We start from the raw sequence: 26,677 nt of genomic DNA, 5'->3' as shown, positions 1-26,677 counted from the left end.
GGCTCCAGTGAGTTGAGAGGTCTTTGAAGCTGCCGACGTGTGAGCTGAGTGTTTGGAAGTCTAACAAGGGCACTACATCTCGTACATGAGGTGACAGTCAAAGATCATCGAGGTCCCTCTGCTGCTGCTGTCACAGACTCTTCCCAGGATTTTCTCTCTGCAAGGAAAACACAGTGACAGCATTAGAGAAACTGTTATTTTGGGAGCACCTGGGAGTTTCAACTGACACTGGAGCTCTCCCTGGGTCTGGGCATGGGGTCAGGACACGGGATCATGCATCAGACCTGCTCTGTGTCCCAGAGGCCGTGGAACTGCCACAGGAAGGAAGAAGACCAGCAGACTCCTGCTGTGAAGGGCGGCAGGGAGAAACCTCCCAACTGCTGGTGAGCAGCAGCTGAGGTGGGGATCACAGAATCACAGAACCAAACAGGGTGGAAAAGCCTTTGAACTCATCCAGTCCAACCGTTCCCAGCACTGCCAAGGCCACCACTAAGCCATGGCACTGAGGCCTCATCTACACAGTGTGTGAACACTTCGAGGGGCAGCGGCTCCAGCACTGCCCTATTCCAATGCCTGCCCCCACACACACGCTGCAGCTCTGCAGTCCCTAGGCAGCAGCCTGCAGGTCCCTGGGCCCAGCGTGGAGGGAAGCGCAGGGCTCCCACTGTGAAACCTCCATCTTTGCAGCCTGCACTGCCGGAGGGAGGAGAGGGGAGCTGCCTGCCTGGCGGGGCAAGAGGGGGGGAGCTGGAAACCAGGGGAACCCAGAGATCCCCGGCTATGGGAGAGTTAGAGGCTGGGGGGATGAGGGGAATGGCCTCCGGTGGGGAGAGCCCCGTGACAGGGTCGGGAGGCCCGGGGCAGGCCTGAGGAGAGGCCTGGGGCCGCAGCGGCCCGAGGGGGACTCGGGGTTATCTCGGGGGTGTCGGTCCCAGGCTGCCTCCAGCCCCTGCAGCGCACTGGGCCCCGCTCCGGTCCCGGCCCCGCTCGCCGCAGCCCCCTGCGCACCAGCCGCCTCCAGCGTCCTCCGGTTGCTCGGCAACCATCCGGGGCGGGGCCTCTCCCGACAGCCAATGGCGTGCGGCCCTCGCCGCGATCATCTCTTGATGGACAGCTCCGCTGCCCAATGAGACGTCCCGTGAGGGGCGGGGGCCGCCATGTTGTGGCGCGGTGAGGCGGGAGCGGGGCTCTATAGTGGAGAAGCGCCATCCCGAGCGGTGTGTGCGCACAGCATATACAGCATACAGCATACAGGACACAGCACACAGGACACAGGACAGCACACAGCATACAGGACACAGCGCACAGGACACAGGACAGCACACAGCATACAGGACACAGCCCACAGGACAGCACACAGCATACAGGACACAGCGCACAGGACACAGGACAGCACACAGCATACAGGACACAGCACACAGGACACAGGACAGCACACAGCATACAGGACACAGCGCACAGCATACAGGACACAGCACACAGGACACAGGACAGCACACAGCATACAGGACACAGCACACAGGACACAGGACAGCACACAGCATACAGGACACAGCGCACAGGACACAGGACAGCACACAGCATACAGGACACAGCGCACAGCATACAGGACACAGCACACAGGACACAGGACAGCACACAGCATACAGGACACAGCACACAGGACACAGGACAGCACACAGCATACAGGACACAGCGCACAGCATATAGGACACAGCATACAGGACACAGCGCTCAGCGCACAGCACACAGTACACAACACACCGAGCACAGCATACAGGACACAGTACATAGCACACAGCACATAGGACACAGCACACAGTACATAGCACACAGCACATAGGACACAGCACACAGCGCACAGCACAAAGGACACAGCACAAAGCACACAGTAACATAGCACACAGTACATAGCACACAGCACACAGTACATAGCATACAGCACACAGGACACAGCACACAGTACATAGGACACAGCACACAGTACATAGGACACAGCACACAGGACACAGTACATAGGACACAGCACACAGGACACAGTACACAGCACACAGTACATAGGACACAGCACACAGTACATAGGACACAGCACACAGTACATAGGACACAGCACACAGGACACAGTACATAGGACACAGCACACAGTACATAGGACACAGCACACAGGACACAGTACATAGGACACAGTACACAGGGCACAGTACATAGGACACAGCACACAGCACACAGGACACAGTACATAGGACACAGTACACAGGGCACAGTGTGAGGGAGCCGGTGAGCAGGAGCCCTGCGCCTGTGCCACAGAGCATGGGAAAGGGCCCGGGTCTGCTGGGAGCATGGAGTCCTCTGGGGGAATCGGCAGCAGAGGCAGGCACAGCACCTGCGGGGCACGGCACAGCTTCAGTGGGTTGGGAAACAGCCTCGAGCTCATCCAGTCCAAGCGTTCCCAGCACTGCCAAGGCCACCCCTAACCCATGGCACTGAGGCCTCGTCTCCACGGGGTGTGAACCCTTGCAGGGACGGTGCCTGCAGCCCTGCCCTGGGCAGCCTGTTCCAATGCCTGAGCACCCTCTGGGGCAGGAATTGTTCCTCAGCTCCATCTAAACCTGCCCTGGTGCAGCTTGAGGCCGGTTCCTCTTGTCCCATCCCTTGTTCCTTGGGAGCAGAGCCCAGCCCCTCCTGGCTCCATCCCGTGGCCTGGAGATGGGACCAGCTGCCTGTGCCCCACAGCCTGCTCAAAGGGACAGGCTGGTCCTTGGGACATCCAGGGAGAGAGGACTGAAAGGCTGGAGCTGTGGGTCCCATCCAGACCTCCTTTAAAGCAGGGAAGAGCTGTGGAGCGGTGCTGCTCCCTCCTGGACCTGGGTAACTGCAGACATCCTGGTTCTGCAGGCGGAGACAGAGGTGATGGCAGTGCCCAGAGCAGCCTGACTGCTCCTGCAGCTTCACCCACTGCTCCTGGCCAGCAGCAGCTCCTCTGCCCGGCAGGAAGCCAGGTCCATGTGGGAGCTGGGTGACACATCGCTGAACCTGCGTCAATCCCACCTCATCCAGGATGTAGGAAACCTCAGATCCATCCTGGAACAATTGCCTGCGTGTGAACCCAGCGCACTGCATCACTGCCTGAGCCACAGGCGCCCCAGGATCCCAACTACGTGTGCAGGGGAGAGCCGGGAGATGCTGGGTGCAGGCACACTGCTGTGCCCACGCATGAGCTCACACACTGATGCCTGTGAGTGATCACCCGAACATCAGGGACCTCCCTGGCCCCATCTGGGCTTTCTCCCACCATTGAACCTCTCCCCAGAGCTGCATCCATCTCCGCTGCAGCAATGGGAAGCGAAGCTCAGCGCGTGGGAGCTTGGAAGGCGGCAATCCACCCCAAATAAATCCCCTATTCCTGCTGCCACCCACCCCTGTGTGGGGCAAGGGAAGGGGCAGCAGGGAGGGGATGGATAATGCCAGTTAAAACTGCCACTGAAATGATGACAAAAAGCACACAACGGTGTCTGCTGCACGGAGCCCTGCATCGTGCTCTGCTGGGAGCATGGAGCTGCACATCCACACCAAGCCCCAGGGGAACCTGTGCCACCCACTGACCCCCGACCATGGAGCCTGCGGCTCCGGCCTGTGCTCACCCATTGCCCTGTCTGTCTGTCAGTGGGGTGACGTGTCCCCAATCCCTCCTGTGAGCAGGTGGGAAGGAGCCTGCGCTTCCCCTGCATCCTGGAGCCTGTCAGAAGGGCTCAGGCAGCACCCTGGGAACATCATTAAACAACACCAGCCCCTTCTCCCGGTGCTTGTTCTGGGCAGAGGGAGAGGGAACACACCATCACCATTGCGCCGTGCGGGGTCATCTGTGACCTGCGTCCCCTGCTTCCCTCGCCAGCTGACTCAGGGTTGACTGTAGCTCAGTTAAAGCATGACAGAGCTTCCCAAGCACCACTTTGGGAGTAGTAGTTCCTGTTTCTGTGGTGGCCCTCGGGCAGATGGGCCCAGCGTGCTCCTTGGCTGTGCATGGGGCAGGAGAGTCATCACAGCGAGGGCACCATTGGATGAAGTGGTGGAGCTGCTTGTCCAGGCACCCAGAGACCTGTCCAGCTCAGGGGGAATTTAAACTGAAAGCTCATGGTGAGAAGTGGTGGTTTCAGTACCTGGTGCTGCTGGAACCCATGCACTAGCGCTTTGGTTCTCAGGCTGGTTCCTGCCAGCCTCCTGCAGCTGTGGACGACAATAACCATGCAGCATGCACATAAAGGAGCCCAGGGAAGCTGTGGTGCTGGTCTCAGGACAGGCGTTCAGGAGCTGCTGTTTCTTTTCAGCTGCACGTTCAACTCAGGGCTTTACAAAGCTTGTTCCAGGTCAGCTCAAGCTCCCGTGATGCAGCACTCAGTGAACACACACCATTAACATCGTATCTGTGGTCCGAGCCTGAGCACATGGGCAGGCAAAGGAGCTGCCTCTAAGCCAAATGCACGTGTTGAGGCTGAAGCACACACTGCGCACCTCCTGTCACACTGTGCTGCGTCCTGCCTTGCGGGGCTGCCCTCAAGTCACCTGCATGGGCTCTGACAGTGCCCCAGGGCAGCTGCGAGCGCTCTGCACAGTGTGCAGGGCCTGGCAGGTGTAATAAACTTCAATGTTTAATTTGCTGATCAGGGAAAGTTTGTGTATTATATGGCTATAGGTTTTGTAATGTCGATATTGAGTGAATGAATTTAAGTTTTGTGTTAAGTGTCAAACTGATACAGAGGGCTTGATATAAGAAACGCTAGTGCCTGGGAAAAATAGAGTGAAAGTACATTAAGTCTGTGGAATTTAGGGGCCCCCACTAAACAGGAGTTAATTGTTCTTCTAAAGTATAGCATTTCACACCATCCTTTCTACTTATCAGACAGAGCCTTGCAAACATTTGCTAGCTTGAGATACTCCTTGCCTGCTCTTTCCTGCAATAAATCTTGCAGGAAGGTCACCCTGTTCTAAATCTTTGCTAGTTAACAGAAGATTTACAGATACGGCTGGTTTCAGCCAATTGTGTAACCACTGGGGCGTCCAACTGTGCCAGAGGTGAAAAGTTTAAGAAGAGGAAGACTCGTTTCCTTCATCTTGAAGACCCCTACTCACAAGAGGAAGACTCATTTACTTCATCCTGAGCCCCTCGCCCATGACCACGGGGAGGCACTGCGCATGTGCAAAGGACCTTTTAGCTCATTCTAATACGAAGCGGGGATAGGTCATGAATATGTATAGGGGTGTAACGTTAGAGGGTAAAGGTAGCGGGAAACGGCACTGAGGGGTGCGTCTTTGGTGGAGCGGAGGCTGCCCTGCGCACCCAGCGCTGCTTGCTTATTGCCTCTCACCCTTAGACAATCTGAATGAAACATTTGGGATCAGTCGTGGCTAAGACTGAGTTTTTATAACACAGGGATCAGCTCCTCCTCTCCTTGGAGCCTCCTGGGGCAGGAGACGGCGCCGATCCCGCCTGCTCGCTTCTACCCACGGACCCCAGAGCTGCAGGGAGGGAAGGGGGGGTGGTGTCAGGGCTGGGGCCTGGGCTGCTCTGGGAATCCCCCCAGCCCTGGATGGCACCGGCCCTGCCGCTCTGGCTTCCACTGCTGCGCTGTCCCCCTGCTGCGGGTGATGAGCGTCGTGCTGACACAGCGCCGCGTCTGAAAACACGGCCCTCCCCAGCCTGTGCCGCCGTCCTCTCCCTCCTGGAGCCGTCTGTCAGTCACTGGAAGGGATGAGGAGCCCCTCCACAGTGGACCATTGGAGCTGGGGAGCTCCCGAGCAAGCCACCATTGCCTTCACCTCCACCCTAGCTAAAGAGAGAAACCAGAGCTCCTGCAGCGAGGAGTCTGCTGAAGAGCCAAGTGCCGTGGGGTCCTGTGAGCTCCGAGCAAACACTTCCAAAGGGGCAGGACGGGAGGGGTGGAAATGCCCGGGAGCACCAGGCTGGGAGCCGATGGCAGCAGGAGGAAGAGGGGCCGTGGCTCAGGCAGCAGCACCCTCTGCAGTCAGCTGTGGGCAGCGATGGGATCAGCTCGGAGAGGGAAACCTGCCTGGGGGTGCTGAGGACACTGAGACAGATCAGTGTGGTTGTGACCCTCACCTGCCTGCCTCGCTCACCCAGCTGGGCGCTGTGAGCTGCGCACAGAGGAGCAGTGCTAGACACAGCCCCACAGCCCCTCTGCTTCCATGGCTGGAGGGGAAGGACAGGCACTGCACACAGGGTGCTGCTGCATGCCAGGCACCACCTGCGGGTCCACACAGGGTGGGGGCTGTTCGGGAGAGGGATGAACGGACTGATGGATGGATGGATGGATGCAGGGATGGATGCAGGGATGGATGCAGGGATGGATGGATGGATGGATGGATGGATGGATGGATGGATGGATGGATGGAGGGAGGCAGGGAGGGAGGGATGGAGGGAGGGATAGAGGGAGGGAGGGATGGATGATGGAGGGATGGATGGATGGATGGGGGGATGGAGGGATGGATGGATGCAGGGAGGGAGGGATGAAGGGAGGGATGAAGGGAGGGATGGGGAGAGGGATAGAGGGAGGGAGGGATGGATGATGGAGGGATGGATGGATGGATGGATGGATGGGGGGATGGAGGGATGGATGGATGCAGGGAGGGAGGGATGAAGGGAGGGATGAAGGGAGGGATGGGGAGAGGGATAGAGGGAGGGAGGGATGTATGGATGGATGGGGGGATGGAGGGATGGAGTTTTTACCACAGCAACAGGGAGGAGGTTGATAGAGGGGGGACAAAGCAGAGGACTCTGAAATCAGGAAATGGGCACTAATCAGTCACTGCTGCTCACAGCACCAGAAGTGGGCACACAGTGGATCTACCCGGGTAGCAGGTTTACAACAAGCTAAAGGAACATTTTCACACTACATTATTGAATGCTGAGATTCGCTGCCCCGGGATGCTGCACAGGCCAAACACGTACAGGAGAGTCCACCAGCCCCGGAGGCTGCTGAGAGCTGGAGGGCAGAGAGATGGGCTGCAGGAGCCTGGGTGTGCTTTGGGTGGCACATCCCCCAGGGACAGAGCCAAGAGCTCCAGGCACTGTTCAGACAACAGCTCAAGTGCTGCGTGGTAACACGCAGTTGTCACCAAACCTGGGAGCTCTCACTTGGTTTGAAACCAGTTCTTTCCTAACAGCATCCTCCCACAAGGAAACCCCTGGGGGTGGCCAGCACAGGTCACTCCTGGGTGACACCAGCACAGGTCACCCCTGGGTGACACCTCCAGGCTCCTCTCTGAGCACTCATGGCATTATTTGTGCGTTGGCATTTCCTTGCTTTCCATCTCAGTGCACCTCTTCCTGGGTGTCAGTGCTGCTCGAGCCACGGGAGGTAGGTAGACACCAGCCAGTCACTGGTGCCAGCATGGCCCAAGATGTTTCCAAGCCCAACTTTCTCAGCCTGTTTTTGTATTGGAGGTGCTCAAGCCCCTGATCATCCCCATGGCCTCCTCTGGCCTCGCTCCCACAGCTCCACGTCCCTCTTGTGCTGCTGCCCCAGAGCTGGATCAGGGCTGCAGGGGGGGTCTCCCCAGAGCGCAGCAGAGGGGCAGGATCCCCTCCCTGAGCTGCTGCTCACGCTCTGGGGGTGCAGCCCAGCACACGGGGGGGTTCTGGGCTCAAGCACACACTGAAGCTGGGTCATGGGGAGCTTCTCATTGACCAACACCCCCAAGTCCTTCTCCTCAGGCTGCTCTGAGTCAGTGCTCCACCCAACCCCGAGCTTATCACCTTCATCCCAAGCAGAACAGGTTTATGATGTTATGAACCCCAGCACTGAACTGGGCTGACAACCAGGCGCCTGCAGAAACCAGAGCTCCTCCCCTAGTGCCAGCTTTATAAAAACAAGATAGATGGGCGTTTTTCAAAGCTGGATTTCAAAATCCAACCAGCCATGAAACATGTCGTTTGGATCCTCTCTAAAAGCACAAGCCAAGGAAAAGCCCTATCCCTTTCCCATCCCTGTTCTATTCCCTCCAAGGACACCAGGCCTTTGAAGAGGTGTTTTACTCCTGCTCCCGGAGCTGTCCCCAGCCCATGGCCCTTTAACCACAGCAGCCCCTTGGATTCAGACGGGCAGCAGCAGCAGAGGGAAGGACCACGCTGCTTTATTGCTGGGACAGGAGCGAGCTTTGGCTTCCTAAAGGAGCAGCCGAACGTGGCAGTGTTGGCAGGACGCGGGCCGGAGCCTGCAGGAGGAGCTCTCTAGACGCGTGTCTCGGTGCCTTTCCCATCAGTGGGAGCTGCATGTTCCGGGGGTGCTGCTCCATTCCGAGCCCCAGGGACGGCCGCCTTCCCGCTCCTGCGGCTCAGCACTTCCAGTGACTTCTCAAACCTCTGCGTTGCCTTCTTCCTGCGCTCCAGCTTCCGCTCCTGCTGCTTCACAAACTGCTGCTGGAGCTGCTTGTGGAAATTCTCTGTCTTCCTTTTGGCCTCTTCAAAGTGCTTTGCCTTTGTGAAAGCAAATGTAAGACCTTACAGTCACCATCCTAACCATGGCAGAAAGAGTTCCAAAGGGATGCTTGTCTTTGGGAAGGGGGACATCCCGCCACGTCCCTCACTGTGCTCAAGGTGACCTCCAAGCTCAAACATTCGCAAGGATCTCTAACTGTTGGTCTGAAGAAGAGCGCTCAAACCGTGCTGCCTCTGACTGTAATTCACGTTGTGCTACTGCAAGAAGCAGGTCTGGAGGACAGAACCCTCACTCCCTGGCATTGTTCCATCTCAAACCGGCCCATCACACGGGTAACAAAAGGCCCGTGTCATCAGACTGGCCAAGGCCAATGCGGTCACCCGGTTGAGTGGGCTTCAACCTGAACTTCCAGGGCAGGCTGCTGAGCTTCACGGCAGGCAGGAGGATCTCCTGAGCACACCCACCCGGAGGTTACCATCGGCCCATTGAGTTAAGGGGTCAGGGAACACCCAACCGAGGAGAAGGCGCTGTCATCCCTGTGACAGCCGGAGCAAACCTCCAGCCAGGAGCTGTTGGTCACTAGTTCATGTCTCAGGGACAGATCTGAGCAGGAGACACAGGGAGTCGGAACCAGCAGACATTCATTTCTGTGTCCGACTCTACCTGGCACATTCCCACAGGAGAGCCTATCTCAGCTGCCATTGCTCATGAACCCGTTCCTGCTGCACCCAGAGTGGGAAGCTCTAAAGGGGGGCTCAGGCTGTTAAATGTTGTTAAAGCTTTGCCGGGACCCCACAGCTGGGAGCTCACACGTCAGCGCCTCGCCTGTTCCTAGTGCTTTACCCTTGATCTCCCTACGTAGTGTAGGACCGACATCTAAGTCAGGGTAAGTCTGTAGCTTACGGTTCCAAGCCACAGCTCACTTGCAGGTAGGATGGGGCAGCTGCAGCCTGAGGTCAGGCTGGAGGTGCAACCTTCCCCACCAAAGCTGGCCCAGGAACCAAAAGCTGCCTCCCCCTGACCGTTTGCCTCCTACTCCCCTGAAGAGATCCTCGGCACCCACATCCTCATCCATCAGGCTGCAGGCCAAAGGGATGAGGACCCAAGTGATGGTTTGAGGACTCCAAGGCACAAACCCCTTGTGCTGGAGGCAGCCATGAACCCCACCCCAGGGCCCTGCAGGCAGCGGTGGCCTCACCTGCTTCTGCCGGAGCAGCAGGGTATGGCGGTTGGTGGAGCTGGACGCTTGGCTCTTGGACCAGGCGCTGTCCTGCTCCAGGGCCAAGTCTGCAAAGCTGCTCCAAGGATGAGGGGGCTCCATGTCACACAGAGCAGGGTGCAGGGGTGCTGAGCTGGACCCCTCTTCCCACAGACCCAGAGGCGTGAGGGTCCCCCATCCCCATGTGTGGGTCCCCCATCCCCATGTGAGGGTGCCCCATCCCCATGTGAGGGTTCCCCATCCCCATGTGAGGGTTCCCCATCCCCATGTGAGGGTCTCCCATCCCCATGTGAGGGTCCCCCATCCCCATGTGAGGGTTCCCCATCCCCATGTGAGGGTCCCCCATCCCCATGTGTGGGTCCCCCATCCCCATGTGAGGGTCTCCCATCCCCATGTGTGGGTCCCCCATCCCCATGTGAGGGTCCCCCATCCCCATGTGAGGGTGCCCCATCCCCATGTGAGGGTCCCCCATCCCCATGTGAGGGTGCCCCATCCCCATGTGAGGGTCCCCCATCCCCATGTGAGGGTCTCCCATCCCCATGTGTGGGTCCCCCATCCCCATGTGAGGGTGCCCCATCCCCATGTGAGGGTTCCCCATCCCCATGTGAGGGTGCCCCATCCCCATGTGAGGGTTCCCCATCCCCATGTGAGGGTGCCCCATCCCCATGTGTGGGTCCCCCATCCCCATGTGAGGGTGCCCCATCCCCATGTGAGGGTTCCCCATCCCCATGTGAGGGTGCCCCATCCCCATGTGTGGGTCCCCCATCCCCATGTGTGAGTGCCCCATCCCCATGTGAGGGTGCCCCATCCCCATGTGTGGGTCCCCCATCCCCATGTGTGAGTGCCCCATCCCCATGTGAGGGTGCCCCATCCCCATGTGTGGGTCCCCCATCCCCATGTGAGGGTCCCCCATCCCCATGTGTGGGTCCCCCATCCCCATGTGAGGGTCCCCCATCCCCATGTGTGAGTGCCCCATCCCCATGTGTGGGTCCCCCATCCCCATGTGTGGGTCCCCCATCCCCATGTGTGAGTGCCCCATCCCCATGTGAGGGTGCCCATCCCCATGTGGACACATGGGGTGCCCAAGCCCGCACCGGGCCCCCCCAGGCTGCCGGCTCTGTGGCGGTGGGAAGAAGGTGACGCGAGGCCGCGCTCTGTCCCGCTCCGCCATGGCCCCGCGCTGCTCTGTGCTGTGCTGGTTGCCATGGGAGGCCCCCAACACTCCTGGACCCCCCCGGGGCTCCCAGGCAGCGGGGCCTGGCCGGAGCCCTCTTGTCCCATCACCCGGCCCAGGGCCAGCTCTGGCAGCAGCTCTGCACCCAGTGGGCATCAGGATCTGCGGCGACAGGACGAGGTGATGGGTTTGAAGGGGAACAGGGGGAGTTCAGTTTGGAGATAAGGCAGAAGCTCTTCCCTGTGAGGGTGCTGAGGCGCTGGCCCAGGGTGCCCAGAGAAGCTGTGGCTGCCCCATCCCTGGCAGTGTTCAAGGCCAGGTTGGACACAGGGGCTTGGAGCAAGCTGCTCCAGTGGAAGGGGTCCCTGCCCGTGGCAGGGGTTGGAGCTGGAGGAGCTTTAAGGTCCCTTCCCACCCAGCCCAGGCTGGATTCTGTGATCCCTCCGTCAGGGGTGATGCTCCATGTTTGTGAAGGTGAAGTAAGAGCAGTCCTGCGGCTCAGAGTACAAAGGAGCTGTTGTGGGCCCTTGGCAAGGCACCAAGGAAAAGCCAACGGCACTTTTCCAGATCCGAGCCGGAGCATTAAAAATAAACTTCTTATCCAAGGGGGCTGGAGCATGGAGTCTGTGCTCTGAGCCCAAGGGGTCTGCAGTGCAACCGGGGAGGTCACTGGAGGTAGAATGAGCACAGTTTAAGCTGTAAAGTTGGTTTTCATGTGTTCTTTGTATTGGGGCACTGAGGGGCCTCTGAAGCAGCCCCGTGCTAGGAGAGGGTTGTTTTATCCCAGCACAAACTGTGCTAGCCCAGGCCAGGAGCGAGCTGTGAGTCAGGGCGTTTGGAGCGCCAGCAGGGTTTGTTTTTTCCTAACTGGGATATGACTCCAGGTTTTGAGAGAGCAACTCCGAGTCCAGTCATCTGCTGCATTCCAGAGAGGGCAGGAAGAGACTCCAGCATCCGCAGCCATGGAACCATGGAGTCATGGAATGGTTTAGTGGGAAGGGACCTTAAAGCTCCTCCAGCTCCAGACCTCTCCCACGGGCAGGGACCCCTTCCACTGGAGCAGCTTGCTCCAAGCCCCTGTGTCCAACCTGGCCTTGAACACTGCCAGGGATGGGGCAGCCACAGCTTCTCTGGGCACCCTGGGCCAGTGGCAGAGATCTTTACCCCTCCAGTACCGCAGTGACTGGAGCTCACACAGAGCCTGGGCCACTGGAGCATGGGCAGGAATGAGCCCTAAGATCTGAGCCTGTAGAACCTCTGCCTTTCTAGAGGCTGTATGAAGGATGTGCGCGTTCCGTGCTGCTCAGCAGAAGGATAAATGATGTGGGATGCAGGCTCCTGCAGCATGCACCGCTGCTCTCGGTGCGGGGCTCGCTGGGCTGGGCTGGGCTGGGCTGGGTTGGTGGGTGCAGGGGTTGAGCCGGCTCTGGGATTCTCTGCTTTCAGTGTTGGGCACTTCTGCCCTGGGGCACTGGAGCAGAGCAGTGAGCGGGTGCCAGGCAGGGTGAGCAGGGAAGGCAGCAGCAACCCCAGCCTGGCCGGGGGGTTCACAGCACTTCTGGAGGGGCTGAAGCAGAGGAGGGGCTGCAGGGGGCCTGAAGGGTCTCCCTGTCCATCCCCTGGCCTCCAGCGGGGCTCGGGCTGCTTCCATCACCCTCAGATCCCGCTCCGCACCGCTGGCCATGGCACCGCTCACGCTGTCCGGCCTCGGGCCGCGCTGTCCTGCCACAGGGATGCATTTTCCTTCAGGTCTACCCTAAAGGAGGCTTTTCCATGGTTCCAGCTCCGGAGCCGGGATGGTCCCTGGCACCGTGTGAGGACGGTGACGTGGTCGTGTCAGACCACAGCCTGCGCGTGAGGGAAGGTGTCACCTGCTGCCTCTGGCTCCAGCTTAGCAAGTGCCGGTCGTGCTGCAGCTCCCGCATCCCTAGGGAGCAGCTAATCCCCTGTCCAGAAACACGGATAATGTGAGCACAGTAAAGACACCCCCATGTCCTGTCCCCTGCATGGGGACACGCTGCTCCTCCAGCAAGAGCAGCAGCTCCCAGCGCCCAGATTCTCCCTCACTGCCCCACAGGAGCATTTCAGCAGCAGTTTAACAGCAGATCCAGAAGAAACTTCCCTCATAACAACACCATCCCATTGGACACACATCCCCTCCTCCCACCTGGAGCTCCTCGCCGCCAGCACCTCCAGCACGGTGGGACCAAGCACATGGAGGTGCCACCCATCCCCGCTGCCGCTGCCTTCATGTGCCCATGCGGGGCTGTCCCCATCCTCCCCTGCTCTCGCTGCCGCAGGGTCTGCTCCCCAGGAAGGTGGCTTCTGCGATGCCACCAGACCTGGCACATGGGCACTGTGCCCGTGGGAAGCCTGATCCTTCCCATGGCCGGAGCATTGGGATGCCACCGGGCTGAGGTCACGGCCTGAAATACCCATGAGAGGGCCACAGCTCCAGGCCAGCACCTTCATGGGCAGCACCAAAGCCCCCAGCCCAGCTCCAGCCCCAGCCTGCACAGGGACCTGGCCACATCCTTGAAGCAGGAAACCAGGGCCAGCAAAGCCTCAGGTGAGCAACTGGCTCCAGTGGAAGGGGTCCCTGCCCGTGGCAGGGGTTGGAGCTGGAGGAGCTTTAAGGTCCCTTCAACCCAAACCAGGCTGGGATTCCATGCAGGCAGGATCCAGGCAGATCCTGGTGCCAGCAGATGGGTCAGGGGCTGGGATGGACACTCCATGGGGAAGGGCTCCTTGCCCACAGGCAGGTCCTGCTCCTCCCGTCCCTTGGCAGGGACAGCGCAGGTCTGGGGTCCCTGGGAGGGGTTTCCCCCAGCCCCATCCCCGCAGACATCCTGGGACCGGCCTTTGGGGAGGAACTGGGAAACAAAAGCGACTCCCAACGGCGCCCGCTATGGAGCAGCCCCTGCAGTGGGAGCCTGAGCACCACAAGCTCATGGCCTTTAGCGTGTGCTGGGGAAGGAGCCCCTCGACTCCGCGCCCTGATGGGTGCAACGCAACCCCTGCTCGGGCTGTGCCTGCGGGGGACGCGGCCGGGTGCAGGCACCGGCGGGTGCTGCTCCCCGGGGCCGCGCTGCGGGCACCACACGGGCACCGTGCGCGGGTCCCAGTGACCGCCCCAGGGCCCCGCACCGCAGCACGGGGACGGCAGCGGCCGGGGTGGGCACAGCAGCGCCGGGAGCTGGGAGACCCGAGGGGTTCCTGTGCCTCTTCCCGTTCCTGCACCGGTGGGCACAGAGTCACAGCCTGGGCTGGGTTGGGAGCGACCTTAAAGCTCCTCCAGCTCCAACCCCTGCCACGGGCAGGGACCCCTTCCACTGGAGCAGCTTGTTCCAAGCCCCTGTGTCCAACCTGGCCTTGAACACTGCCAGGGATGGGGCAGCCACAGCTTCTCTGGGCACCCTGGGCCAGCGCCTCAGCACCCTCCGCGCTGCCCCGCACGGGGCCTCGGCCGGGAATGACCCAGGAGCCGGGGAGCACGACAAAAATAGAGCTTTATTTCGGACAAGGGCAACCAGAGCCGGGCCCTTCCCCCGCGGCGCTGCTGGTACCGGTGAACCCGCGCTGGGACGTCCCTTCCCTGTCCCGGAGAGATGCGAGCGGGTCTGAGCCGTCCCCGTGCCCTTTGCTGGGCTCTGGCCCTCCCGCTCTGCTGCTGCAGCCTCGGCAAGCCGGGAACGGAGGGGCCGGAGCTGTGGTGGCCGCAGGACCCGGTGGGGACGAGGACAAGGGGGGGACACGGACCTGGTCCTGGCGCCTTGTTCAGCCACAAGAACCGCGTGTGCACAGCCCCGGGTGTACCCCAGACAGCAGAGCAGGCACACACACGTGCGCACACACAGACATGTGCACACAGACATACATGTGCACACACATACATGTGCACACACAGACATACATGTGCACACACATACATGTGCACACAGACATACATGTGCACACACAGACACACGTGTGCACACACACATACATGTGCACACACAGACATACATGTGCACACACATACATGTGCACACAGACATACATGTGCACACACAGACATACATGTGCACACACATACATGTGCACACAGACATACATGTGTGCACACAGACATACATGTGCACACACATACATGTGCACACGCAGACATACATGTGCACACAGAGACATACATGTGCACACAGACATACATGTGTGCACACAGACATACATGTGAACACACATACATGTGCACACAGACATACATGTGCACACAGACACACATGTGCGCAGACATACATGTGCACACACAGACACACATGTGCGCAGACATACATGTGCACACACAGACATACATGTGCACACACATACATGTGCACACACATACATGTGCACACGCAGACATACATGTGCACACACATACATGTGCACACACAGACATACATGTGCACACAGACATACATGTGCACACACATACATGTGCACACAGACATACATGTGCACACACAGATATGTGCACACAGATATACACGTGTGCACACAGACACACGTGTGCGCACACACTGTGCTGTGACAGCATTCAGATGCATGGAGCCATGTATCCACAGTCATGTCCCAAGTGTGCCCAGCCTGGGGACACACATGTAGAGCCGTGGCACACACATGCAGGTACGCGCCACCAGTACCCATCACACACGGCCCTGTGCAGAGCCGGGTACATGCGGAGGTGCATCTGCACACGCAGTTCCTGTGCACACCAACACACCCATGTTCTGTGCACAGATGTGCGCAGGGACACGCCTATGCACAATACCCACGTGCACACCAGGCTCTGCACACACAGCAACACACGAACACACAGCACCCCTGCACACAGACGTGTTCCTATGGACAGAGCACACAAGACCTGCTTGAGCCCACAGAGCTGCCCAGCAGCACGTGTGCCCCATGCACGCCCAGCAGCACACAGAGCCTGTCCACGCAGAGCTCTGCATGGGCCCCCTCGCACATGCAGAACCGTGTACATCAACACACGTGTGCGCAGGGCTGAGCACACCAAGACACGTGCACGCTGTGCTATGCACACCAGCACACACGTGTGCAGTGCCATGCACACCAGCACATGGGCACAGTGCTGAGCACCTCAGCAAGCCCGTGTGCACAGCACTGTGCACATGCAGAGCCATGGGAACCAGCAGACAGGCTGCACAGAGCTGTGCACACCAGCACACACATGTGCAGTGCTGCGCACGCCAGCACAACCAGCTCTGTGCACCTGCAAACACGTGTACACGCAGTACTGTGAGGTGCACAGAGCCACACACACCATCAGACGTGTTCACACAGACCTGTGCACACCAGCACTGCTCTGTGCACAGCACCACGCACCTCGGCACACCCATGTGCACACAGAGCTGTGCACGCCAGCACACACATGCACACAGAGCTGTGCACGCCAGCACACCCATGTGCACACAGAGCTGTGCACGCCAGCACACACATGCACACAGAGCTGTGCACGCCAGCACACCCATGTGCACACAGAGATGTGCACGCCAGCACACACATGCACACAGAGCTGTGCACGCCAGCACACCCATGTGCACACAGAGCTGTGCACGCCAGCACACCCATGTGCACACAGAGATGTGCACACCAGCACACACATGTGCACACAGAGATGTGCACGCCAGCACACACATGTGCACACAGAGATGTGCACGCCAGCACACACATGCAGAGATGTGCACGCCAGCACACACGTGCACACAGAGCTGTGCACGCCAGCACACATATGTGCACACAGAGATGTACATGCCAGCACACACGTGCACACACCACCGTGCACACCAGAAGTGTTCACCCATCACGGTGAGCTCAGCACACCCATGTGCACACAGAGCTGTGCACACCAGCACACATGTGCACACACCACACGCACACCAGACGTGTTCACACATCACACCCCTGTGCACACCCGTCACGGTGAGCTCAGCCCACCCGTGTGCGCTGCACCGCGACCACCACGGCTCCCGTGCCCAGCTCCGCGCTGTCCCCACTCATGGCTGCGGCGCCCGGGCCCAGCGCCCCGCGAGGAGCCGGGGCTGGTGGAGCAGGAGCAGCCCGGCCAGCGCCAGCGCGGTGCCCGCGTAGCTGAGCCCGCTCAGGCGGGTGCCGAACACGAGGCGCGACAGCAGCAGGTTCCCCACCACGGTGACGCTGCCCAGCACGTGCACGGTGAGCGCGGAGGTGAGCGCCAGGACGCGCGACGTGGCCAGGTTGTAGAGCACGGAGCCCAGGCAGCTCAGCAGCACCCAGCCCCACAGGGTGCTGTCGTAGCGCAGGACCCCGTCCCAGGAGGGCCCCACTTCCAGCACCACCGCAGCCCCCAGGAGCAGGCAGAAGCTGGGCAGGGACGTCAGGCAGAGCAGGGAGAGCGCGTCCAACCGGTCCTCCTGCAGCAGGACACCTGTGGGGACACAGGACTGTCAGTGGGGATGGCCCCGGGGGGACACCTGCACCCACAGCGGCACCCACCAGAGCCCTCGTGCCCAGGGCCCAAATCACAGAATCAATGAGGTTGGAAAAGCCCTTTCAGCTCATCCAGTCCAACCGTTCCCAGCACTGCCAAGGCCACCACTAACCCATGGCACTGAGGCCTCGTCTCCACGGGGTGTGAACCCTTGCAGGGACGGTGCCTGCAGCCCTGCCCTGGGCAGCCTGTGCCAATGCCTGAGCACCCTCTGGGGCAGGAATTGTTCCTCAGCTCCATCTAAACCTGCCCTGGTGCAGCTTGAGGCCGGTTCCTCTTGTCCCATCCCTTGTTCCTTGGGAGCAGAGCCCAGACCCCTCCTGGCTCCATCCTCCTTTCAGGCACTTGTAGGGAGCCATCAGGTCCCCCCTGAGCCTTCTCTTCTCCAGACTCAACCCCCCCTGGTCCCTCAGCCCTTCCCCATCACACTGTGCTCCAGGCCCTGCACCAGCTCCGCTGCCCTCCTCTGGCCCTGCTCCAGCCCCTCAATGTCTCTGTTGTGAGAGGCTCAGAGCTGAACACAGTCACTAGGAAGGGGGAAATGGGGAACTGGGGATGCCCTGGGTCAGGGGATGCCCCAGGGGCAGGCTGGATGGAGCCGTTTCCTGGTCCTGTTCTGCCGTTTTCACACCCATCTCCTCATCCTGCACCATTCCCAGGCACTGTCCCCGCTGTGTCCCCAGGTCGCCCCTCTCTGGGTCACCCGAGGACAGCAGGCACAGCCGGGGGGGCTGCACGGGGGGGGCACGTGCTGTGTACCCAGTGCCACTCACCATGTCCCATGGATGAGAGGGGCACACGGTGGGTGCCGGGGGAGCCCATGGATAGGACTGGGCAGTGTGAGTGTCCCCACACTATGGCACTGCCACCCCCCAGGGCCCCAGGACATGGGGCAGTGTCACTGGGAGCCAGCGGTGCCCACGGGACAGTACAGGGACAGAGTATTTGTCACCAACAAAGCAGGGTCACACCAGGTCATGACACCATGCTGGGGGCAGCCGGTGAGTGCAGGTGACACTGGGATGACACCAGGGATAGGGTAGCACTAGGGTGGCACAGGGTGATCACCGGAGTGATGCCAGGGATAGGGTGGGCAAGGGTGGCACTGGCGTGGCACCAGGAACCGGGTGGGCAGCGACTGATACCAGGGCCAGGAAGGCAATTGGTGGCCCTGGAATTGGGGTGGCACTAGGGCTAAAGGGGCACCGGCAGCCAAAGTACCCGAGGGTTGGGGTGGCACTGGTGCCAGGGAGCAGCACCAGCACCAGGGCGGTGCTGGGTGCCACCAGCACTCCTGTGCCCTGGGGGCTGCGATGGGGAAGGCATGCGGGCAGGGGGCGGGCAGGGGGCGGGCAGGGGACGGGCAGGACAGGGAGCGGGCAGGCGGCACTTACTCTGCTGGATGGACTTGAGGGCGCGGAGCACGGCAGCAGCCAGCAGGAAGCCGCAGCCGGGCTGGTGGCCGCTGGCGATGGCGCAGGCGGCCCCGGCGCACACGGGCCCCATGGCCACGTACTGCAGCGGGTGGTGCCGCCGGCGCCCCAGCACCCGCGACAGCAGCAGCGTCACCAGCGGCGTGGTGACAGCCACCGCCTGCGCCACGTCCAGCTGCACGGAGCTCAAGCCCAGGTTGCCCAGGGCCACGCTGGTGCAGAAGGTGATGCTGAGCAGGTAGATCCTGGCGCGGTGCCGCGGGGCCGGCGGGGCCAGCCCCCGCGCCCAGCCCAGCGCCTGCCCCACGGCCGCCCCCGACAGCATGTGCAGAGCCGACAGCAGCAGCGGGTACCGGAACCCGTGCGCCGAGAAGATCCATTTGTTGAGGCCGGCCATGGTGGTGCCGGTGCCCAGCCAGGCCAGCACCGTCAGGGTCAGCGGCACCGACGGCCACAGCGGGGCCCGACCGCCCTGCACCTGCCCCGGGTCCGGCTTCCAGGGCCGGAGGGTGCCCTCGGCGGTGGTTGTCATCATCGCTGCCTCATCGCCGCGCCGGGACCGCGGGCACATGGACACCGGCTCCGCTCCCCGCCGCTGCCACCCTGCGCTCTGCCCCGTCCTCCCGCGCCGAGCTCCGCCGCCGGTGGTGCTGGTGCTGCTGGTGGCGGTGTCGGATCCCCCCGTTCCCGGCGGTGGCGGTGCCCGCCCGGTGCCCGGTGCCAGGGCTCAGCCCCGGGGCGCTGCTGCCATGTGCGAGGGTGGCGATGCCAGCGGCGAGCGGAAAGTTTGGTGATGGCGGGAGGGAGGGAGCGGCCGCGGGGAGGGAGGGAGGCTCCTCCCCGGCACCGCGTCAGAGCCGCCCGGGCGGGGGCACCGGCTCCGCGTCAGAGCCCCCGGGGCGGTGGCACCCGCGGCGGGGACACCGCGACCCCGACCCGCAGCGCCCGCACCGCCTCCAGGGGCTGGGGTTGGGATAAATCCTGGAGCGGGGCTGGGATGCACCCAGGAGGTGGCACCGCGGCCACCACGGTGCCCGAACGCTTGGGGTTGGAGGGCGCTCAGTGGGTCCCGCCCAGAGGATGGCCCTGGCTGTGACTCACTGGGGATGAGCAGCTCTGGCTCTGACTGCCCAGACCTGGCCGCTTTGGGCACCCAAAATACTGCCTCCAGCAGCTGCTGCCCCATCCACGCACAGAGCTGCTGCTCTGGGTGCTTCTGTCCCACCATGCACACAGGACACAGGCATCGTGTTGTTCCCCCTCCTCTCCCTTCTCCCCCCAGGGCAGATCTGGGGTGCTGGCACCCAGGCACAGGAAAACAGGAGGCAGGAGACAGCAGGGTCCGTGCCTGGGCAGGCGGTTCATTGCCATCACCCCCATCCTCTACCACTCGGTGAGGCGCAGGATGAGGGTCTCCCCATCGCAGGGTCTGTAGTCACCAATACCTGTGGAGAGAGGGACAGCCCCGGGTGGGAAAGTGGCCGTGGGGACAGCCAGGAACCTCCTGCCCCCCACGGGTCCCCTGTCACTCACCCATCTGCAGGCTGGTGCTGGGCGCAGTGAGGAGCTGCCAGTACGTGCGCTTCCGCTGCTGCGCCTCCAGCCCCAGCACCCCGCTCAGGTAGGGGCCCTGAGGGGTGTCCTGGGTGTCAAACCTGGTGGGGGGGAGATGAGGGTGAGGGTCCAGCCCCAGCACTGCCGGGTGGATGAGCCCGCGGATGGGTGCACAGGGCACGGCCACGCTGGGTGTGAGGGTCACACACGTGAAGTCAGGGGGTCCCTGCTCAGTGGCTGCCCTGAGCACATCCAGGAGGGTGGCACTGGCGGGTACAAGCACCGGGTGGTCGTAGAGCCAGCGCTCGGGACACGGTGGCAGAGGACACTCCACCACCAGCCGCACCGTCTTGTTCCCCGGCAGCTCCGACAGTGGCTCAGGGCTGATGGGTGTCAGCGTGTCTGCGAGAAGCCACCGCAGTGCTGATGGGCACCAGGCCACCACCGCGGTGCCGGCGGTGCCAGTGCCCCCCCCAGCTGTCCCCAGCTCCTACCCAGCTCCTCCTCGCAGCGCATGGAGGCGATGTCCAGGTAGCAGCGTCCGTGCAGCACCGGCAGTGCCTGTGCCAGCGTGGCGGCGGTGCTGAAGGCGTCCACGTGCTGCAGCAGCGCAGCCATGGCCCGGCTGTACGGAGCCTGAGCCTCACACGAGTTGGTGGCGATGAAGACCTGGAGCCAGAGGGAGGAAGGGGATGGGGCAGCGTCCCAAGGAGGGAGGCGGCCCAGAGCACTGGGCTGTGGGGACCACAATGAGCTGAGCACTGACCACCCAGCCCCTGCCTCTGCCCCAGTACCCACATCTGCACCCATGCCTGTGCCTGCACCCGTACCCCTGCTTATAGAGCCATAGGATCACAGAGTGAAAGGGAAAGGCTGGAAAGGATCTTAAAGCTCGCTCAGACCCAACCCCCTGCCATGGTCATGGGAAGCTTCTCATCACCCAACACTCCAAGTCCATCTCCTCAGGGCTGCTCCATCCCATTTCCACTCCACTTGTCTTTGTGCTGGGGATTGCCCTGACTCAGGGGCATGACATTGCACTTGGCCTTGTTGAACCTCACGATGTTCACACCGTGTCTATGCTCACACCCACGTCTGCACCCAAGTCCCAAACCCATATCCGATGCTGGTGTCCCCCCACACTGGACACCCACCTGCATGGCCCAGGGGGTGCTGTAGACATTGCCGAAGAAGCCATCCTCGCCCTGTGCCTCCACCATCCTCTTCTTTGCTCCATGCACTGCTGCCCGCAGCTCTGCTGCCAGCGTGGACCCCACCAGCCGCTCCTGCTCCAGGCAGGTGAAGGCCATCGCTACCACTGCCTCCGTGTCTGTGGGGACAGGGTGTCACTCGCAGCCACACACCCACCCTGGGTGCCACCACCCCACCGATCCCCAGGGACCCTTTACCTATGGCACTGCCGGCACTGTACCCAAACTTGGCGTGCTGCTCGGCGGCCAGGAGCCGGCGGATCACCTCCTCCCGCACCCGCTTGTGGTGCACGCACAGCGCCAGCACACCCAGGCTGTACTGGTAGTAACTGGTGATGGGGTGGCCGTGCTGCCGGGAGCCTGGGGACAAGGGCTTGTGTCACGGCGGCCGGATGTGCCAGCACCCAGGTGGGTGCTCGCTGTGGTCACGCCATGGGGCTGCTCTCACCTGCCCAGTCCTCCTCCAGGTAGTACTTGAGCCACGTCACCAGTGAGCGCAGCAGCTTGTGCTCCAGCGGGGAACACGTGGCCCTCAGCCCCAGCAGGTACAGCGCCAGCCGCCCCGTCTCCAGCCACTCTACATCAGTGCTCCTGCAAACACCCCATCAACCCCCGCAGCACACCAGTACCCATCACCCCTACAGCACACCGGTACCCGTCACCCCCCCGCAGCACACCGGTACCCATCACCCCTGCAGCACACCGGTACCCGTCACCCCCCCTGCAGCACACCGGTACCCATCACCCCCCCTGCAGCACACTGGTACCCATCACCCCCCCTGCAGCACATCGGTACCCATCACCCCCCCTGCAGCACATCGGTACCCATCACCCCCCTGCAGCACACCGGTACCCATCACCCCCCTGCAGCACACCGGTACCCATCACCCCCCCTGCAGCACACCGGTACCCATCACCCCCCCTGCAGCACACCGGTACCCGTCACCCCCCCTGCAGCACATCGGTACCCATCACCCCCCCTGCAGCACATCGGTACCCATCACCCTCCTGCAGCACACCGGTACCCATCACCCCCCCTGCAGCACACCGGCACCAGTCACCCCCCGCACTGCACTGATGCCAGCAGAGGGGACTGTCCCTGTGTGGACACACACGTACGTGCTGTGCTCCGTGTCCGCAGCATGGTGCCGGGGATCTCCAGCTGCCTGCAGGCTCCTGCGGGGACTCAGTGTCAGTGGAAGGCCAGGGGACACCCCGCAGTGACCCAGGGGACACACGGCGTGCCCCGCAGGACCTACCGGCCATAGCGGTGTTGGAAGGCGTCCTGCAGCCGCTCCAGGTACTGCTGCTCCCGGCGCAGGTCGTGCTCCCCAGCCAAGCGAAGCGCCAGGTACACGCTGGGGTCAGGGTCCCGCTCAGGATCCGCTGCCAGCGCCAGCAGCCGGGAGCTCAGAGCCCGCAGCACGGCCGCCTGCCCCGGGGCTTCTACCAGCCCCAGCAGGGAGCAGAGGGTGAGTGGGGCAGGAGAGCCGCGGGGCGCCTGCAGCACCCAGCACCGGTGGGGTGGGGCTGTGGTGGTGATGGAGACCCAGCACCAAACACCGCCGTGTGCTCTTGCCCTCTGCAACCCCCCCTCAGGTCCCCAAAGCTCAAGTCTCCGCCCCGAAATGGGGAATAAACAATATAAATGACATGAAGCAGGAGTGTGAAGAGCCCAAGGCAACCCATGGGGCTGGCAGGGGGCTGCCAGGGCTGCGCTGTCCCCAAGGACATGGGTGGTTGGGGGCTGCAAGCGCTGGGAGGAAGGGGACACAGGAATAAGCTTAAACCCAGTGGGCACCTCATAGAGCTCAGCCCTGGGCAAGCCATCACCAGAGTGGTTTCACCCGGCCAGCATCTGCCCCAGAGCCAGGGCACGGGGCTGGAGCACAGGATGGGGCTCGTGTCACTGCTCCTTAGGGACCTGCTCAGCAGGTGGGAGCCCCGGGGGGCTGTGGGATGTGCCTGTGGCCATACTCACCGCAGAGCCAGGCAGGCAGGACCGCAGCCAGCAGCAGCACCAGGAGCAGCCACATGCTGCAGCGGGATGGCAAGTGCTGTGCCATAGCTCAGCACAGCACAGCAGGACGAGGTGAGCTGGGACAGAGCCGGGGACAGGGAGGTGTCACAAGAGGCTGTTTCCGCACACTGGAGCCGAGTCAGCAGGAACAGGGAAGAACTTTGGCTGGAGGCGAAGAGAAGGGAAGTGAAGCCCGACCCCCGCGGGGCAGAGATAAGGAATTCCCGGCCCCCTTCACTCCCAGCTCGCTGACCTGGCACAGCCCGTGTCAGCACAGGGTGTCCCTGCCCCGCGGCGGGGCAGCGAGACCTGAACCCCTGCCTGGGTCAGAACCACCGGCCAAAGTCAGCAACAAGGGATGGGGCTGGGAATCCCGTGCTCCCGAGCCCTCCATCCCCTTCGCAAGCTGTAACTCGCTGTCCATAGGGAACTGCAAACAAGGATTAACCAGCCCAGCACGGCAGTGGGTGCAGGGGGGTTGAACCACAGTATCACAGTATGTTAGAGATTGGAAGGGACCTCAAAAGATCATCTAGTCCAATCCCCCTGCTGGAGCAGGAACACCTAGATAAGGTTACACAGGAATGTGTCCAGGCGGGTTTTGAATGTCTCCAGAGAAGGAGACTCCACAACCTCCCTGGGCAGCCTGTTCCAGTGTTCCGTCACCCTCACTGAGAAGAAGTTTCTTCTCAAGTTTAAGTGGAACCTCTTGTGTTCCAGTTTGTACCCATTACCCCTTGTCCTATCATTGTTTGCCACTGAGAAGAGCCTGGCTCCATCCTCATGACACTCCCCCTTTATATATTTATATACACTAATAAGGTCCCCCCTCAGTCTCCTCTTCTCCAAACTATAGAGACCCAGCTCCCTCAGCCTTTCCTCATAAGGGAGATGCTCCACTCCCTTCATCATCTTAGTTGCCCTGCGCTGGACTCTCTCCAGCAGGTCCCTGTCCTTCTTGAACTGAGGGGCCCAGAACTGGACACAATATTCCAGATGCGGTCTCACCAGGGCAGAGTAGAGGGGAAGGAGGACCTCTCTCGACCTACTGACCACCCCCCTTCTAATACACCCCAGGATGCCATTGGCCTTCTTGGCCACAAGGGCACAGTGTTGGCTCATGGTCATCCTGCTGTCCACTAGGACCCCCAGGTCCCTCTCCCCTACACTGCTCTCTAACAGGTCGTTCCCCAACCTATATTGGAACCTGGGGTTGTTCCTGCCCAGATGCAGGACTCTACACTTTCCCTTGTTATATTTCATCAAGTTTCTCCCTGCCCAACTCTCCAGCCTGTCCAGGTCTCGCTGGATGGCAGCACAGCCTTCTGGCGTGTCAGCCACTCCTCTCAGCTTAGTGTCATCAGCAAACTTGCTGACAGTACACTCAATTCCCTCATCTAAATCATTGATGAATATATTAAATAATACTGGTCCCAGTACTGACCCTTGAGGCACTCCACTAGATACAGGCCTCCAACTGGACTCCGCCCCATAGACTACAACTCTCTGGCTTCTCTCCTTCAGCCAGTTCGCAGTCCATCTCACTACCTGATCATCCAGGCCACACTTCCTCAATTTAGCTATGAGGATGCTGTGGGAGACTGTGTCAAATGCTTTGCTGAAGTCAAGGTAGACCACATCCACCGCTCTGCCATCATGCATCCACAATGTTATTTCCTCATAAAAGGCTATGAGGTTGGTCAAGCACAACTTCCCCTTGGTAAAGCCATGTTGACTGCCCCTCATAACCCTCTTATCCTTGATATGCCTTAAGGTGGCACCAAGGATAAGGTGTTCCAACCAGGTAAATCCCTGCTGTGGGGTCCCAGGGTGCTGCTGGGGACCCCCAGGCTCAGGGCAGGTGCTGGGCTGCGGGGACTCGCTCCTGCGCCCCACAGAACCCCTGCACCTGGTGGGGGCTGAGAACGTGGCTCTGGCCTCTACAGGACACAATGCGGACCCCAGGGAGCACCCATGGAGGTGACCCATGTCCCAGGGGCAGCTGCTCTCTGGAGGGCAGTGGGGATGGATGAGGGTGCAGGAAGGTGCCTGGCACCAGCAGCACCCAGAGGCACCAGGGGCAGGTGAAGCACCCAGAGCGGCAGCAACCTGCAGGGGGGACAAGAGCAGCCCCAGAGACCCACCAGGGTCAGGTCCAAGCCCTCATGACCCACAGCCCCACGCAGCACCGCACAAACCAGCACAGAACCAGCCGGGGTTGGGTTGAAGGGACCTCAAATCTCTTCCAGCTCCATGCCCAGCCCCAGGCAGGGACACCTGACACTGGGCAAACATTAAACTGCTTCAACAGCCGTCACCCTGACAAGGTCCCGGTGGACGTTCAGTGCATGCTCAGGTGCCACCAGCACGGCAGCACTGGCCCAGGAGAACACCCCTGGGACAGCAGAGCCTCAACTCCTCTCTTCCATCAACGCTTTGCACCTTGGAATTGTTCCTTTTCCCCATTTTTGGTTTGTTTGGTGGCTATGATTCGTTTTAAGGCAAACAGCTCATTCCAGTGCAAATGGTGAGGCTGAGGAACCTCCTTTGAGCTCAGAGCTATCGGTTATAACCCCTCTGTGCTGGGAGCTATCGATTATAACCTCTTTGAGCGTCCCTTGTCACCTGGGAGCGGCACAGACCAACCCAAACCTCCTCAGCCCGTGATCCCCAGGCACACCGAGACCCCGCCTCGGCCCCGGGCCGGGCACGGAGCCCCTGCGGGCACTCACCCCCGGCGCGGGGACGTGCGCCCCCCGCCACCACGAGTCGGGCACCCCGGGCCGAGCCTCTCCCGAGCCACGGGGGCTCCGGAGCCGGGCCCGCCCCGCAAGAGCCGCCGCTGCGGGACCCCAGGACGGGGCCTACACCGGGGACCAGCCCCGCCCGGGCCCGCCCCTGCGGCCGGCCCGGCCCCGCCTCGCACACCCCGGCGTGCCCCGCGCCGCAGGACCCCTCCTACGGGGACGCTCGGGCTGCCCGCGGCGTGCCTGCCCTGCCCCGCCCCGGCGCCGCTTGTCCGGTCCCGTCGCCTGCCCGCGCTGCCCGCCCCGCTTCCGCCTCCCGTCCCGCCCGCACTGCCCCAGCCCGGCGCGGTTCCGGTGG

At 61.6% G+C, this 26,677-nt stretch overlaps 2 protein-coding genes across 5 annotated transcripts; both read right to left on the bottom strand.

The window, feature by feature from the left end:
- Nucleotides 1–8,245: 8,245 nt before the first annotated feature.
- Nucleotides 8,246–19,358, bottom strand: SLC35E4 (solute carrier family 35 member E4; the record flags this gene model as incomplete). Its single annotated transcript, XM_080628370.1, is given in 7 exon segments — nt 8,246–8,491; nt 9,652–9,748; nt 10,767–11,008; nt 14,413–14,618; nt 16,823–16,910; nt 16,912–17,291; nt 18,749–19,358. Coding segments are annotated over 7 exon segments (1,869 nt in total).
- Nucleotides 19,359–20,127: 769 nt separating this feature from the next.
- Nucleotides 20,128–26,490, bottom strand: TCN2 (transcobalamin 2). Of its 4 annotated transcripts, none has more exons than XM_080628605.1 (11): nt 26,305–26,490; nt 23,534–23,737; nt 22,812–22,998; nt 22,672–22,728; nt 22,001–22,143; nt 21,751–21,912; nt 21,496–21,671; nt 20,836–21,010; nt 20,551–20,743; nt 20,321–20,442; nt 20,128–20,232 (listed from the first exon to the last, which is right to left on the bottom strand). In XM_080628605.1, the coding sequence occupies exons 2-11, from the start codon at nt 23,616–23,618 to the stop codon at nt 20,171–20,173; spliced, it is 1,362 nt and encodes a 453-aa protein (XP_080484731.1). In that variant the 5' UTR covers nt 23,619–23,737; nt 26,305–26,490; the 3' UTR covers nt 20,128–20,170. The 4 variants fall into 4 exon arrangements, with proteins under 4 accessions (XP_080484731.1, XP_080484733.1, XP_080484734.1 ...); XM_080628607.1 differs by having other exon boundaries at nt 23,534–23,700; XM_080628608.1 differs by having other exon boundaries at nt 23,534–23,649.
- Nucleotides 26,491–26,677: the final 187 nt, after the last annotated feature.

This window comes from Psittacula echo (assembly GCF_963264785.1).
Source record: "Psittacula echo genome assembly, chromosome: 13".
NCBI lineage: Eukaryota > Metazoa > Chordata > Aves > Psittaciformes > Psittacidae > Psittacula > Psittacula echo.
The sequence above is the reverse complement of the archived record's forward strand: the minus strand, read 5'-3'. Positions and strand labels throughout refer to the sequence as shown.

Coding starts and splice junctions, on each gene's coding strand:
- TCN2 (XM_080628605.1), bottom strand. CDS start 23,618: ATGGCACAGCACTTGCCATCCCGCTGCAGCATGTGGCTGCTCCTGGTG. Junction 22,144..22,671: donor GCGGACACGGAGCACAGCAC/GTACGTGTGTGT, acceptor GGGTGTTTGCAG/GAGCACTGATGTAGAGTGGC. Junction 21,672..21,750: donor CAGTGCCGGCAGTGCCATAG/GTAAAGGGTCCC, acceptor CTGTCCCCACAG/ACACGGAGGCAGTGGTAGCG.